The sequence below is a fragment of the Amphimedon queenslandica genome, unplaced genomic scaffold (assembly GCF_000090795.2).
Source record: "Amphimedon queenslandica unplaced genomic scaffold, v1.1 AMPQUscaffold_13264, whole genome shotgun sequence".
NCBI lineage: Eukaryota > Metazoa > Porifera > Demospongiae > Haplosclerida > Niphatidae > Amphimedon > Amphimedon queenslandica.
This window is the reverse complement of record NW_003546500.1, coordinates 32677-49474: the sequence shown is the minus strand read 5'-3', so window position 1 is coordinate 49474 and position 16798 is coordinate 32677. Positions and strand designations below refer to the sequence as shown.

Here is a 16798-nt window from a genome sequence, read left to right as displayed (position 1 = left end):
GAGCAGACTGTTCTGTTGTCTGCTGTACTTGATTCAATACATCAGACACATTGAGTGTGTGTACCAGGTGCTCATCAACCACTGATCTCATACTATCAACTTTAGCTTCTGTACTTCCCAACTGCTGTGAGACTTGACTGATATTTTTGTTGAGCCCTTGAAGAATACCAGTGTGCATGTTAAGCAGCTCAGAGTTCCCTTGGGTGTACATCAATTGTTGCAACACTTGAGTCATGTTACTAGCAAGAACTTGGAACAGAGCTTCAGTAACTTTGGTATCATTGTTTCTTTGGTTAAGAAGCTCTCGAGTAATATTGAGAATCTGAGCAGTAGAAGTGTCTCCTTGACCACCATCAGTACTAGCTCCAGTGCTAACTCCAATACCAGCTCCAGTATTATCACACATATCTACTGTATTCAACTGTGATAATGTAACACCATTGATACCCAGTAGTATTATAAGGATAAGGATTATGAAGACTTGTACTCCAAGGAGAAAAAAGAGGCTTTTCTTTCCAGCTGGGATAGTATCGTGTATCTCTATCTGTACTGGATTGCATATTGGTCTTTTGGGAACATTGTCATATTCGTCCTCAGCCTCTTGAACATCATAAGAGTACTTGTTGCTCTCAACCTCCATCACTGTAAATAGAGGTATAGTCTTCTTTGTACTGGTCAGCAACCAATAGAGGTGTAACTTGTAATGAGATTCATCACTTGCAACTAGAACTTATATCTACTTATGAATACCTTCTAGATATTGTCTATAGCATAACTGTTAGACATGTGTGGTGCATGTGTTAAAATAAACAGAAAAATATGCAACTAAAGTATTGACAATGTTAATGAGCTTTTGTGCAGAATCTCTTGTAGTTTGTATAACAGAAAATGATTTTCTAGTATATTCTCGGTGCTAGTCAAGACCACAACTACTAATTTAGAATGCCACAAATTGCTTATTTGCTGTTGTATGTAAGTAATAATGTGATTTTATCTTGTATTGTATAGAATGAGTCATTAATGGGACTTCTGGTGATTTCTAAATTATTTTCTGTATGATGATGCTTAAGCAGTCAATAACAATTAATGCTGTGCAGCATCATTACAATTGGAAAAGAATTACAATTGACAAGAACAAAATGAAGGTCATTCAAGTTACCTACTCCGCTTAATGGCCAGAAATTTTAAAAATTAAAAGTTAAAATCTTTTGCCCCAACAATACAGTATACGCCTTGCCATATATTTTGCAGGGATTAAATTTCGTAATTTTTGTGTTTTAGAAAAATTAAAATCCACAAATTAGCTTGCTGATTGTATAGTAGATGTGGTAATGCAAAGTTTTTATTCACAAATACAAAAAAATGAAGCTAAATTGCGAATTTTATACCCACAAAATATATGGCGTATATGGTACCTTGCAACTATTAATTATTAAGATACAGTCTTCTATATAACAATGGAAAATAGCAGATACATAATAATGATAGCAAGTACTTGCTAATAGCAAATATATAGTGTTATAGCAAAAAAGAATGTTAGTTGAAAGCATGCAAGTAATAATCATAATAGGAGCTTGAAACATCAGTCAAATCATTTGACATAAATCTCATAAAAGCCAACAGGACTGTCTTCATTAGCATTTTCCTGATCACTGCACACCCTCAACTCAATATAGTCAGTAGTGGTAGTGTTACCATAGTCTCTGTGAAACCATGGGATACCAGGAGCTGAACAACAAGAAGCTTCGAGTACTCCACAACCTTGGCCATCCCAGAGTGGATCAGATGTGTAGAGTGTAGAAAGCCAACCAGAAGCATGATTACCAGACTCACAGAAGTAATGGCTTCCCACAAAAGATGGGACAGTCTGGGAGCTCCCTGTTGCACATGGACATATAATGCTAGGATTATTGTTATAAGTATCAGTGATGCCGTTTGCTAGTGTCCAGACATGTTGACGAGGAGACCCACGAGTGATACTAACACCATCAACGTAATAAGAATTGATGTCACTTGGTCCATAAAATGCATCTGTTGAATAATATTGATATCCTGTAACTCTACCACACACTTGAGAATAACTGATACCATTAGATGGGTATGTAACAGAAGCACAGCCAGCACCACTTGTATGTCTACCACAAGCTCTAACTCCTCCTGAGTTGTATGTGTTAAACCCAGAAGGACAGTTCTGTGTAGCATCAGACATATCCAGATATGCTAGTCTTGTCCATCCTCCTCCTGAACTACACAGCTCCTCCATATTACAGTAAGTGTTTTGATTGTTAAGATTATACCAACCAGAAGGACTGTTAGGTAGGACTACCTTGACATCTTTACAAGAGACTGGTGTCAAGGAATTGAAGAGTGAAGAGACATTCTGTAACTGTAGCAGTTCTTCAACTATGACTAGTATATCATCAGTTACTCCAGCAGCAGAGGTAGCTGTGTCCTTGATATTAGAGAGAGTACTAACAATGTTTACGAGCCTTTGAGCAGACTGTCCTGTTGTCTGAAGTACTTGATCCAAAACATCAGACACATTGAGTGTGTGTACCAGGTGCTCATCAACCACTGATCTCATATCATCAACTTTAGCCTCTGTACTTCCCAACTGCTGTGAGACTTGACTAATATTTTTGTTGAGCCCTTGAAGAATATCAGTGTGCATGTTTGTGCTATTGGCAAGAATGCTAAGCAGCTCAGAGTTCCCTTGAGTGTACATCAATAGAGTTTGAGTAACTTTGGTGTGGTTAAGAAGCTCTCGAGTGATATTGAGAATCTGAGCAGTAGAAGTGTCCCCTGCAACACTATCAGTACTAGCTCCAGTACTATCACACATATCTGCTGTATTCAAGTGTGTTAGTGTAACACCATTGATACCCAGTAGTATTATAAGGATAAGGATTATGAAGGCTTGTATGCCAATGATACAATAGAAGCTTTTCCTTCCAGCTGGGACAGAATCGTGTATCTGAAGATTAGCTATTGGTTGCTGAGGGAAGTCATCCTTTCCATCATACTGGTCAATCTCATAAAGGTGCTTGTTACTATCAACCTCCATGGCTGCAGATAAGGAAATAGTCTTCTTTGGACTAGCAGTGGTATAACAACCTTCTATTGCAGAATAAAGAGGTGTAACTTTATACTGAGATTCATAATTTGCAATTGGAACTATCTACTTATGAATACTTTCTCAATATTGTCTATAGCATAATGTTAGACATGTGTGCTTCATGTGTTTAATTAATATCTTTATCAACAGTACTTTGGTCACCACAACTCTCAGCTCCATGTAATATGCCTGGAGTGCACATGCAAGTAGCACCTGTCCAGAGATTCCACAATCTTGACCATCTCAGCACTGTCATAAAGCTGTCACTCCATTTTCTCTGCCATAATGCAGTTAATGCTTTTGAGAGATGCAGAATTGAGTGTTAAATCATTATAAAAAGGAAAAATATGAGTAGACAACAATATTTTAACAGGAAATCAAATCAATCTATAGTTTCAAGATAAACTTGAATCTAACAACACAAATATAGATGAATTAAGAAAGCATAGCCATCAGCCAGAGTAGCTACAACTTTAATTCTTAGAAGCAAGTTCCTGGTGCTAGAAACTGACATATGTCAATAAACTCAAATACTGGGATATCAGGGTAACTGCAGCATAATAGTTGAACAGTATTCTGGTAAAACACCATTACAGACCATTCATTGAAGTCAGGAGGATCTTTCAAAGCAATTATTATAAGAAGAATTATGATGCCAAAAAGAACAAAGAGAGCTTTCCTTCTAACTGAAACAGTATCATGTCTCTTCATTGGTTGTTGAGGGAGGACATCCTTTTCATCATGTTCTTCCTTAAGATGCTTGTTGTCATCATTAACTTCCATCACAATGAGAAAGAGAGAATTTTACAGATCCATAGGTATAACAACTTACTGTTGCTGAATAATGAGATATAGTCTTAGAAATGAGATTCATAATTCTTGGAACTGCAATGACTTTTAAAAACAGCATTATAAGCATAATAAAAAGGGTAAACATTTAGAAAAAGAAGGCTTATTCATTGAAGTCGGTTTGTTACATTAATATTAACTAGAGCTCTTGAAGAGTACAAGAAGCATACTTATGCAAACAGAAAAGTTGCTGTTTCTGATTCATAGAATATACTAACCACAAATTTTAGAATAGCATATTAGGTTTTAACTACTGTTGCAAGAAAAAATAAAGTACTAGTATATAATAACAAAATTGCAATATCTAAGTCAGAAAGTTAGTAAGAAGCAAATTTATGTGACTACTTCACATAAATCTCATAGAAGCCAACTGGAGTGTCTTCATTAGAATTATGCTGATCAGCACAGACCCTCAACTCAATATAGTCAGTAGTGGTAGTGCTACCATAGTCTCTGTGAAACCATGGTAGCCCTGGAGCAGAGCAGCAAGTAGCTTCAAGAGAACCACAACCTTGACCATCCCAGAGTGGATCAGATGTGTAGAGAACATTAGTCCAAGTAGAAGCTTGATTACCAGACTCACAGAAATAATGGTTTCCTACAAAAGATGGGACAGACTGGGAGCTCCCTGTTGCACATGGACATATCCAATATGGATGGTTGTTATAAGAATCAGTTAAACCATTTGCTAGTGTCCAGACATGTTGACGAGGAGACCCACGAGTGATACTAACACCTTCAACATAATAAGAATTGAGGTCATTAGTTGATCCATCAAATGCATCTGTTGAATGATATTGATATCCTGTTACTCTACCACATATCTGAGAATAACTGATACCATTAGATGGGAACTGAACTGATACACAGCCAGGACCACTGTTATATCTACCACAAGCTCTAACTCCTCCTGACTGGTACAGTCTAAACCCAGAAGGACAGTTCACTGTAGCATCAGTCATATCCAGATATGCTAGTCTTGTCCATGCTCCTGCTGAACCACACAATGTTCCCATATTACAGTATGTAGCAAATGTTCCATTAGTACCTGCCAGTATATAATAACCTGATGGACTGCTAGGTTGTTGTTCTTGTAACTGCTTACAAGAGGTAGGTAAAGCAGTTGAGTCATTGTGTAGTACTAATAGTTCTTGTGCTATTAGTAGTATATCATCAGCCACTCCAGCAGTAGAGGTACAGGTGTCTTGTAGATTAGAGAGAGTATTGACAATGTTTACGAGCCTTTGAGCAGACTGCCCTGTTGTCTGCTTCACTTGATCCAAAACATCAGACATATTGAGTGTGTCTACCAGGTGCTCATCAACCACTGATCTCATATCATCAACTTTACTTCCCAACTGCTGTGAGACTTGACTGATGCTACCATTAAGACTTTTGATACTTTGAAGCATATCAGTGTGTTCTTGGGCTTGCAATAGCTGCCTAGCTGTATTGTTAGCTAGAACTTGAAGAATTTCTGAGCAAAAATCACTAGTAGTACTAGTACCATCTACAGCACCAGTATTAGCTGAAGAAGTATCATCTGTATTCAACTGTGACAGTGTAACACCATTGATACCCAGTAGTATTATAAGGATAAGGATTATGAAGGCTTGTATACACAGTAAAATCAATAGACCTTTCCTTCCAGTTGGGACAGTATCGTGTATCTGTAGATTAGCTATTGGTTGTTGAGGGAAGTCATCCTTTCCATCATATTCCTGCTCAATCTCATAAAGGTTCTTGTTATCATCAACCTCCATGACTGCAAATAAGAGAAGTGCTAGCCTTCTTTGTATTGATGTGATGCCCTTCTGTTGCTAAATAAAGGGTGTAACTTTATATGAGATTCATAATTTGTAATTGGAGCTATATCATTGATTGAGTTTATTATCTTTATTCAAAGTCAAAGCAGTCCTATCAACATAATAAAGAATAACACTTGGAAAAGGGAATACATCTAAGAATAATAGCTATAAATTATAATGTTTAAAGGGGGTGGGTAAAATCAGTTTTTTATTTAACATATATCTCATAAAAGCTAACAGCGTTATCTTCATCAGCAGTACTTTGGTCACCACAGACCCTCAACTCCATATAATCAGTAGTGGAATTAGTACCAAAGTTCCTATAGAACCACGGGAGACCAGGAGCAGCACAACAAACACCCTCAACCGGTCCACAACCTTTACCATCCCAGAGTGGATCAGATGTGTAGAGAGTAGAGGACCAACCATTAGCGTGATTACCAGACTCACAGAAATAATGATTTCCAATGAATGGCTGGACAGATTGAGAGCTACCAGTTGCACATGCGCACATTAGTGATGGAAAACTAGAGTATGTATCAGTGACACTAGATACTAGTGTCCAGACATGTTCACGAGGATAACCGTGAGTGATACTAACACCATCAACGTAAAACGAGTTGATATCCAAGTGTCCTCCTCCAAATCCAGGTGCCAGTCCATCAGTTGAGCGATATTGATATCCTACTACTCTACCACAGACTTCAGAATAGCTGATACCATTAGATGGGAACTTTACTGATACGGAGCTTGCAACTCCACTATGAGGCCTACCACAAGCTCTAACTCCTGACTGCTGGTACAATCTAAAGCCATCAGGGCAATCCTGGGCAGCATCAGTCATATCCAGATATGCTAGTCTTGTCCATCCTCCAGTAGCATTACAGAGTGTGTCCATATTACAGTAAATGTTGCGATTGTTAACATGATACCAACCAGAAGGACTGTTAGGTAGGACTGCCTTGATATCTTTACAAGAGACTGGTGTGATGGAGTTGAACAGAGAAGAAGCATTCTGTAACTGTAGCAACTCTTGAACTATGACTAGTATATCATGAGTCACTGCAGAAGAAGAGGTAGCAGTGTCTTTAATATTAGAGAGAGTATTGACAATGTTAACAAGCCTTTGAGCAGACTGTCCTGTTGTCTGAAGTACTTGATAAAGATAGTCAGACATGTTAAGGAAGAGACCCATTTGCTCATTGCCCATGTTCCTAATATCATCAATCTTATCATCAGTGCTCCCCAACTGCTGGGAGAGTTGGCTCACATTAGCACTGAGGCCTTGAAGCATACTAGCACTGCTTTGAGCATACATTGTATCATTGGCCTTGTAGCTAAGGATGCGTCTGGTAACATCAAGGATCTGAGCAGAAGTGTTATCATTTCCGCCAACAACTCCCCCAGTAGTAGCTCCTGTACTTGCTGGGTTTTCACATATATCAACTGTGTTCAAGTGTGTCAGTGTCACTCCAACCAGCCCAAGGATTATTATAAGAATTAGAATCAGAACAACTTGTATACCCAGCAATATGTAGAAAGAGCGCTTTCCTGGGCCTATGCTATCGTGTATCTGTAAATTAGCTATTGGTCGTTGAGGAAATTCATCCTTTCCATTGTAATCTTGCTCAACCTCATATATGTTCTTTGTATCATCTTCCTCCATGACTGTAGGATAGCCTCCCTATACTGTATGGCAGCTTATAGCTCTTAGTATGGGGTGTAATTTTTTTATGAGATTCACTATTTGTTTTTTGGAACTGTACTAATGAGAATCATAAGGAATACAAAAATGCTTGTACACAATAACTTATGATAGTGATTCATTGTACATTCAGTTCCTTCTGAAATAATTACTTCTATTTAAAAAAAGATTCCAAAAAATTTAAAAATGCAGATGGAACAAACATCAATAAGCAAAAAAGAAAATTAAGCAGCAAAAAAATGTAAAATGCAGGATTTACAATGTATCTAGTTTTAATACTCTTCACTTGACGTATATCTCATAATAGCTGACAGGACTATCTTCATCATTGGTCTCCTGGTTACCACAGACCCTCAACTCAATATCATAACTAGTGGAGTTAGTACCATAGTCTCTGTGAAACCATGGGAGACCAGGAGCAGCACAGCATGGACCCTCATATACTCCACAACCTTGACCATCCCAGAGTGGATCTGATGTGTAAAGGACTTGGCTCCACCAGCTGTTGTGATTTCCGGACTCACAAAAGTAATGCTGGCCAATGAATGCAGGGACGTTTTGTGTGCTCCCAGTAGCACAGGGACACATTAGAGGTGCATGGTTAGTGTGGGTATCAGAAACACCTGATGCAAATGACCAGACATGTTCACGAGGAGACCCACGAGTGATACTAACACCATCAACATAAGGAGAATTGATGTCAATTTGTTGATAAAATGCATCAGTTGAGCAATACTGGTATCCTGTTACTCGCCCACAAATCTGTGTATATTTGATACCGTTAGTTGGGAAGCTAACTGATACAGTACTACCACTGTTTGTTACTGGTCTACCACAAGCTCTGACTCCTCCAACTTGATACAGTCTAAACCCAGCAGGACAGCTTTGAGAAGCGTCGGTCATATCCAGATAGCCTAGTCTTGTCCATCCTCCTCCTGAACCACAGAGCTCATCCATGTTACAGTAAATATTGCGACTGTTAACGTGATAGTAACCAGAAGGACTGTTAGGTAGGACTGCCTTAATATCCTTACAGGCAACTGGTGTTATAGAGTTAAAGATAGAAGAAGCATTCTGCAGTGTTAATAGTTCCTCAACTATGACTAGTATATCATCAGTTACTGCAGAAGAAGTAGTAGCAGTCTCCTTGATATTAGAGAGAGTATTGACAATGTTCACTAGTCTTTGAGCAGACTGTCCTGTTGTCTGAAGTACTTGATAAAGATAGTCAGACATGTTAAGGAAGAGACCCATTTGCTCATAGCCCATGCTCCTGATATCATCAATCTTATCATCAGTGGTCCCCAACTGCTGGGAGAGTTGGCTCACATTAGCACTGAGACCTTGAAGCATACTAGCACTGCTTTGAGCATACATTGTATCATTGGCCTTGTAGCTAAGGATGCGTCTGGTAATGTCAAGTATTTGAGCAGTTGCATTATCAGTTGCTGTGTTTCCAAGACCACCAGTACTAGCTCCAGTACTAGCTCCAGTACTATCACACATATCTACTGTATTCAAGTGTGTTAGTGTAACACCATTGATACCCAGTAGTATTATAAGGATAAGGATTATGAAGGCTTGAATGCCTACCAGAACAAGCAGGCCTTTCCTTCCAGTTGTGATGCTATCATGTATTTCAATGTTACTGATGGGTTGATGAGGGAAGTCATCCTTTCCATCATACTCACTGACTTCATAAAGATTCTTGTTGTCTGCAGTGTCCTCCATTGTGAAGATAGAAACTGTATAGCTCTAGTTGTATATTGCTGTCTTGTTTATTGTCTAAATGGAAGAGGTGTAACAATATGTTTATTACATTCATAGTCTTACTGTACAGACTGATGGTAAGTATTCATCACTGACACACCCAAAACTTGGCCAAGAGGTTATTTAATATTAGGAGACAATGCTAATTTTATAATACATAGCTGTACATGTACTTGTAATGTACAGAAGGTTTTAGCTGATTCCAAACAAGATTGGATTTTTTTACAAATTTGGCCAAAATTCCTGTACTATAGTACAGGGACTTTGATCTGATTTTTGAGCACTTTGAAAAATTCGTTAAAAATCCAATTTTACATGGCATAAGGACTTGTATACATATCAAATAGAATTATAAAAATGAATTTTTTTAATTTTGGTAAAATTTTTGAAGCTGCTCCAAATTGAACTAAAGTCCCTGTGTGTAGTACAGGGATTTTGGGGAGAGAATATTCAAAAATTGAACATACACACTACATTTAACTGATTCTAACAGAGTTATGTACTATACTGCATAATTCATGTGAAGTGTTTGTTTAACATTATGCAACATAAATCACCAAGTATAACTGCACTTGACATTGTCCCAAATACCTGATACTGCAAAAAGGAGGCTGCATGCTCATCTCATGATACTAATGAATGACATTTGAGCTGTCATGAGACCCAGTCTAATTAGCATTACTGCTAATGAATCACATCTTATCCTCCCCTTTCTACTGCAGCAGCAGCAGCCCACCCTTAGTTGCACTATTTACCTATACTACTGGCTCTTTTGCGTGTCTTAGCTACCAAAGATTAATCAGAAATGGAGGAAGATGATAGTAAGCACCTTTATGAGGTTGACCAGTATGATGGAAAAGATGAATTTCCTCAACGACCTGTAGCTAACTTGCAGATACACGATTCTGTCCCAGCTGGAAGGAAAGGCCTGTTCTGTATCATTGGTATACAAGTCTTCATAATCCTTATCCTTATAATACTACTGGGCATCAATGGTGTTACACTAACACACTTGAATACAGTAGATATGTGTGATAGTACTGGAGCTAGCACTGGAGCTAGTACTGGAGGCAGTACTGCTGGTGTAGGAGGGCCTGAATGTAACTGCAGTGCACACTTTGGCCCTCAGTTATCAAGCAAATTGGATACTCTCATTAACATGACAAGGGATGGTAGCTCAGCTTGGAACCAAATGGTGGATGCAAAGCTAATGCAAATGCTCTACATGCTACAAAACACAACAATGAAAGTAGATGGTATAGTCAACTACACTAACATTGATCTAGAAGCTGGTCAGAATTACAGCAGCCTCCTAATGCAACTAGGCCAGATTTTACAAGGTCAGTTAAACCAGGTCTCAAATACAGCCCAAGACACTGCTACTAAAGTGAGTGATATCCACAGTGTCACAAACGATCAGTCAGTCACAGTTCAAAACATCAGTGACACTCTAGGCCAAGTGATGGACAAAGCAGATGAAAACAGTCTTAGCTTACAAGGAATATCGAGCACAGTCAGTAACATTAAGGGAACCACTGAAACTGCTGCTGGAGTGGTTGATGATATATTAATAGGCGTAGAAGAACTGCTAGAGCTTCAAAATGCTTCAGCTCTTTTTAACTCAATAACACCAGTTTCCTGTAGCCAGATCAAGCAAGTTCTTCCGAACGGTCCCAGTGGATACTATCATGTTAACAGTCGGAACCTTTACTGCAACATGGACACACTTTGTGGCTCTGGAGGAGGATGGACAAGGATTGGTTACCTCGACATGACTGACCTTTCACAGACCTGCCCATCTGGACTCCGATATTTTGTTGATACTGGAAGAGGAGTTAGAGCTTGTGGACGAAACAGTTGGGCCCCCAGCTGCAGCACTCCAATACAGTTTCCTACCAATGGCATCAACTACACTCAAATATGTGGTAAAGTTATTGGTTATCAGTTTGGTAGCCCTGATGCTAATGCCATTAGTACTAATCATTACAACATCGATTCTTATTACACCGATGGAGTCAGTATCACTCGTGGGTACCCCAGGGAACATATATGGAGTTTCATGGCCGGCTATACACAAAGAGCTGGTGCAACTGATTACATTTGCCCTTGCTCCAGCACTAGCACCCAATCCCTCCAATCATTTGTAGGCCAGAACTACTACTGTGAGTCAGGTAACCCTAACTGGGGAACTCAAGTTCGGGTGTATGGTAACGATCCGTTATGGGACGGTCAAGGCTGCAGTAGCAATGAAGCTCCTTGCTGTACTTCTTCCATGCTTCCTTGGTTCCATAGGGACTTTGGTAACACGTCGTCAAGCCTTGGACTGGAGTTGAGGATCTGTGGAGATGAAGGTGTTTACAACAACGAGGACACACTCATTAAGACCTATGAGTTCTACGTCAAATAAATAAATATGAACGCCCTCTTGTACTAGCTGATCCATTATAATTATCATATTTGATTTATAGTATAATACTTTTACTCTTTTTGCTGGCTGAGATAATAATAATAATAATGCTGTTTTATTAACTTTATACTACACTAAAGCTATTTTGCCATATTTGATTAATTGCTCTATTAATTTTATTCTTATTTAAATTGTATGCCACCAACAGCAGCAAAGTCACAGTTATTAATAAAAATACAAGCAGACAGCCTATTCAAGAAGCTAACAGAACAAATGTGATATTGGCAGTAAATATTACAACAATAGGCTATATTATACTACAACTTCTATGGAAAGTGAGCCAAATTAGTAAAGTAATTAACTTTTTGTTTGGCACTACAACTAATGAATGCCAATCTACAGTAATGCACACATGCATATATAAATGTATGCATAATGCATGTATGTATTAATGATAATATGTTTGAGTGTTTTTTCTGCTTCAGTTACTGTACATATATCTCATAAAGGCTAACAATGGCATCTTCAATAGTGGTTGCTGCATTATCGCACGCCCTCAACTCAATGTAGTCAGTAGTGAGGGCATTAAATATTCTGTGAAACCATGGGAGACCATCACAACAAGAAGCTTCAAGAGAATGACAATCATTACCATCCCATAGAGGATCCATTGGATATAAAACTTGATCTGCAATTTGTTCTGTTGGATTACCAGATTCACAGTAATAATGGCTCCCAACTATCGATTGTACGTTAACATTACTGCCAAAATTACATGGACAATTTGTATTAGTGTTTCGTTTTTCCGACTGTCCAGCCATTAGTGTCCAAACATGTTTACGAGGAGACCCACGAGTGATACTAACACCATCAACGTAAGGAGAATTGATGTCATTTCTATCTTGAGCTGTTGGTATGTGTGATGCATCAGGATGACCAACTTGATATCCTGTTACTCTACCACATATCTGAGAATAACTGATACCATTAGATGGGAACTGAACTGATGCACAGCTACCACTGTTTGTTGCTGGTCTACCACAAGCTCTAATATCATCTGTAGGATATAGTCTAAACCCAGAAGGACAGTTCTGTGTAGCATCAGTCATATCCAGGTAGCCTAGTCTTGTCCATCCTCCTCCTGAACTACACAGCTCCTCCATATTACAGTAAATGGTTTGATTATTTATAAAGTAGTAGCCAGTGATGCTGTTTGGTAACCTTAACTTGATCTCTTTACAAGACATAGGCTCCTTTACCAATTGATCTGTCATGTTTTGTATTTTAGCCAATTCATTAACAACCATTAATAGATCACTGATCACTTGAGTAGATGATGCACTGTTGTTACTGATATTAGACAGTGTGGCTGTTATGTTGTTGAGTCTATTCATAGCATCAACTGTTGATTTAATCAGCTCATTGAGGACGAGTGACTTATTTCGAGATACTTCAACTTGTTCAAGCACCAAACCTTCAACCCGATCCATATTATCACCAGTCCTCTGTGTTGCATTGATTATATCATTGGTTTGTTCATTGAGCTCCATATTGGCTGCTATTACTTGATTTGCTAGCTCTGCCAATGCTTTATTAGTAACATTACCATTCCCCAGTGCTTGCTCTATTGCAGCATTGACTTCTTGAGCAAACTCCATTACACTTGATGATGTGTTCATATCACTAGCAACCGGTTCTTGTGAAGTTTGTTGCAGTATCTTACCAGAGAGACCAGTCAGTGAAACAAATGCTAACAGAGTAACTGCCTGGAGTCCAACCTGGAGCTTATTCAGTGTACCACTCTTTAAAAAACCTTTGATATTATCTTTTATGCTCGTGAGCCCTTTTTTAAATAAATTCTTCTTTTTCTTCTCCTTTTTTGATTTATGAACCTCAACGATTTTCTTCTTCTTTACCTTGTAACCTATGGCCCCCTCTTCTGTCAAACTCTCCTCCTCCTCCTTTACAGATACGTACTTCACTGTTTCTTTGACAGTTACATCTTTCTTCTTATCCTCCACTTGTTCATATATATACTTCTCTTTGTCCTCTGAATCTATTATGATGTCTGGCTTTTCATAAACATGATCAATATTTGTTTCTTTCTCTCTCTCCTCCTCTTTCCTTGTAACTGTTTCTTGTTTTAAAGGTAGGCCAGTAGCTGGTGAGTCTGCCATTGGTTTGTTAGCAATAGATTATCAAGCAATAGCTTATAATGCTGCTGCGCTGCTGTAGAGTAATGAGAATGAGTAGTGATTGTTGTATTAATAAATATTGTGAGTATAGTGACAGCAGCCAAATTATTACTATTACATATACTGTTGTCATTATACACACAGTATTTTTAATTTATAGTTACCCAAGACAGCAGCTATTAACGACTTGAGTTATAATGGATAAGTCAGCTTTATGTAAAATGAAATGTGCATTGTCATGAAGTAACAGTAAATTAATTGCTGGACTAGTATCATTAGTGAAAGCTTGCCAATTGTCCATTCACTACTGTTCCTGGTTACGCACACTACAATTGTATACACAATTTTTGTAGAAGTAAATTTTTTAAAAAGAAAAATAAATAAATTGAGGCCGACTACTTTGCTGTTTAAACATACTAACAAAACAATGGAAGATAGCCATAACAATAAGAATAGCAAAAACTTACTAATAGCAAAAAAGCAAAAGAAAGTTAGTGAGAAGCACGCAAGTAATCAAACAATCATTACTTGACGTAAATCTCATAATAACCAACAGGACTGTCTTCATCTGCTATTCCTTGATCAGCACACACCCTCAACTCAATATAGTCAGTAGTGGTAGTGCTACTACCATAGTCTCTGTGAAACCATGGTAGCCCTGGAGCAGAGCAGCAAGGTGCTTCATTAGAACCACAACCTTGACCATCCCAGAGTGGATCAGATGTGTAGAGAACAGGTGACCAACTAGAATCTTGAGTACCGGACTCACAGAAATAATGGTATCCCACAAAAAATGGGACAGTCTGGGAGCTCCCTGATGCACATGGACATATAGCTTGGGCATAATTATAAGAGCCAGATACTCCATTTGCAAATGTCCAGACATGTTTACGAGGAGACCCACGAGTGATACTAACACCATCAACATAAAAAGAATTGATATTGTTATGATTAAATGCATCTGATGAGAAATATTGGTATCCTGTTACTCTACCACATATCTGAGAATAACTGATATTAGTTGGGTATGTAACAGATACACAGCCAGGACCATTGGTAGTCCTACCACAAGCTCTAACTCCTCCTGAGTAGTACAGTCTAAACCCAGAAGGACAGTTCTGTGTAGCATCAGACATATCCAGATATGCTAGTCTTGTCCATCCTCCTTCTGAACCACACAATGTTTCCATATTACAGTAGGCAGTGTATGTAGATCCTCCAGTAGCAGATGCCAGTTGATACAAACCTGATGAACTGTTAGGTTGTCTCTCCTTAATCTCTTTACAAGATGTAGGTAAAGTAGTTGAGTCATTGTGTAGTACTAATAGTTCTTGTGCTATTAGTAGTATATCATTAACCACTCCAGCAGTAGAGGTACTGGTGTCTTGTAGATTAGAGAGAGTATTGACAATGTTAATGAGCTTTTGTGCAGAATCTCTTGTAGTTTGTAAGATTTGTTTATCAAGTTCAGTGAAGTTGGTATTGTTCTGAAATAGTTGAAGGGTATTTCGTGATACACCATTAGCCCATTCATTGAAGTCAGGAAGGCTCCCTGTTACATTGCTGTTAACTTTAGATGCTATATCATTAGCCCATTGAGTAAAGTTAGGATATTTATTGTTACCAGCAGTAGTTGTACTGGTACTGGTAGATATAGCATCTCTAGCAGCCGATTGAACCAGTAATAGGCAAAGTATAGCCACCAGTAGTAACACAATGAGGCATTGCAACACAGTACTAACTACTAATGGTGTACTCCATATTGACTGCTTTGATCCTTTATTCCATGATGCTGTAGCTTCTCTTGATTGACCATCATCCTTACTTACATTAGTGTTGAAATCAACCAGTTTGTAAGGATTCTCTTGATTCTGTACAGCATCTGGTACCTCATAATCATTCTTTACTTCCATTGCTAACAGGAATGAAGCAGCCAATTCCAGACTATAATAACAAGAAGCCTACACTCCTACATGTATGTAGTAGCAATAGTTGTTTTGTAGTATATATAATCATATTAGTAAATAATAATTAAAATATTTTTGGTAATTACTGCATGAGTGATATGTGACAATAATAACAAGCGAAGAATATTTGTGATAATTCAAATTTTTGGTTGATATCTAGTCATACAGTAACTTTATACTACTAACACTTAAAATCATCACATGAAATAGCTTTATTATCATACAAGATACTTGTAAAACCATGACCATGAATTACTACAAATCATGCATCAACAAGAAGTCTCCATTTGCAATTAGTATACATAGCACTATATAGTGTGGTATAAGCGTTAACTGTCACAAGCAATCTGCTGATTCATAAATATTTCCTTATAGGACAAACAAATGTTAGATACTGGTAAAAGTTTAAATTTTCTAAAAAATGCAATAATAAGAACGGGAATCAAATTACTGAATTAAAATATATGTCACACACACACACACACTTCACTACTTAACATAAATCTCATAATAACTAACAGGAGTATCCTCATCTGCTGTTTCCTGATCAGCACAGACCCTCAACTCAATATAGTCAGTAGTGGTATTGCTACCATAGTCTCTGTGAAACCATGGGCCATTATTGCAGCAAGGTGATTCAAGAGAACGACAATAGTAGCTATAACCATCCCAGAGTTGATCAGTGTATAGAGTATTTGATGCACTGCTAATACTAGTCCCTGATTCACAGAAGTAGTTATTACCAATAAAAGACTGCAATGATACTGAACTGCCAGTATTACATGGACATGAATTTGATGCAGAACTTGCTTCACTACTACCAGCCATTAGTGTCCAGACATGTTGACGAGGAGACCCACGAGTGATACTAACACCATCAACGTATGGAGAATCAATATTTGTGTTATCAGGTCGAACAGCATCAGGTGATCCATATTGATATCCTGTTACTCTACCACATATCTGAGAATAACTGATACCA

The 16798-nt window shown here is 38.1% G+C and overlaps 1 protein-coding gene across 1 annotated transcript; it reads right to left on the bottom strand.

The window, feature by feature from the left end:
• Window positions 1–1432: 1432 nt before the first annotated feature.
• LOC109583938 (uncharacterized) lies at window positions 1433–9281 on the bottom strand. Its single transcript, XM_019999473.1, has 2 exons — window positions 8677–9281; window positions 1433–2505 (listed from the first exon to the last, which is right to left on the bottom strand). The coding sequence occupies exons 1-2, from the start codon at window positions 9206–9208 to the stop codon at window positions 1592–1594; spliced, it is 1446 nt and encodes a 481-aa protein (XP_019855032.1). The 5' UTR covers window positions 9209–9281; the 3' UTR covers window positions 1433–1591.
• Window positions 9282–16798: the final 7517 nt, after the last annotated feature.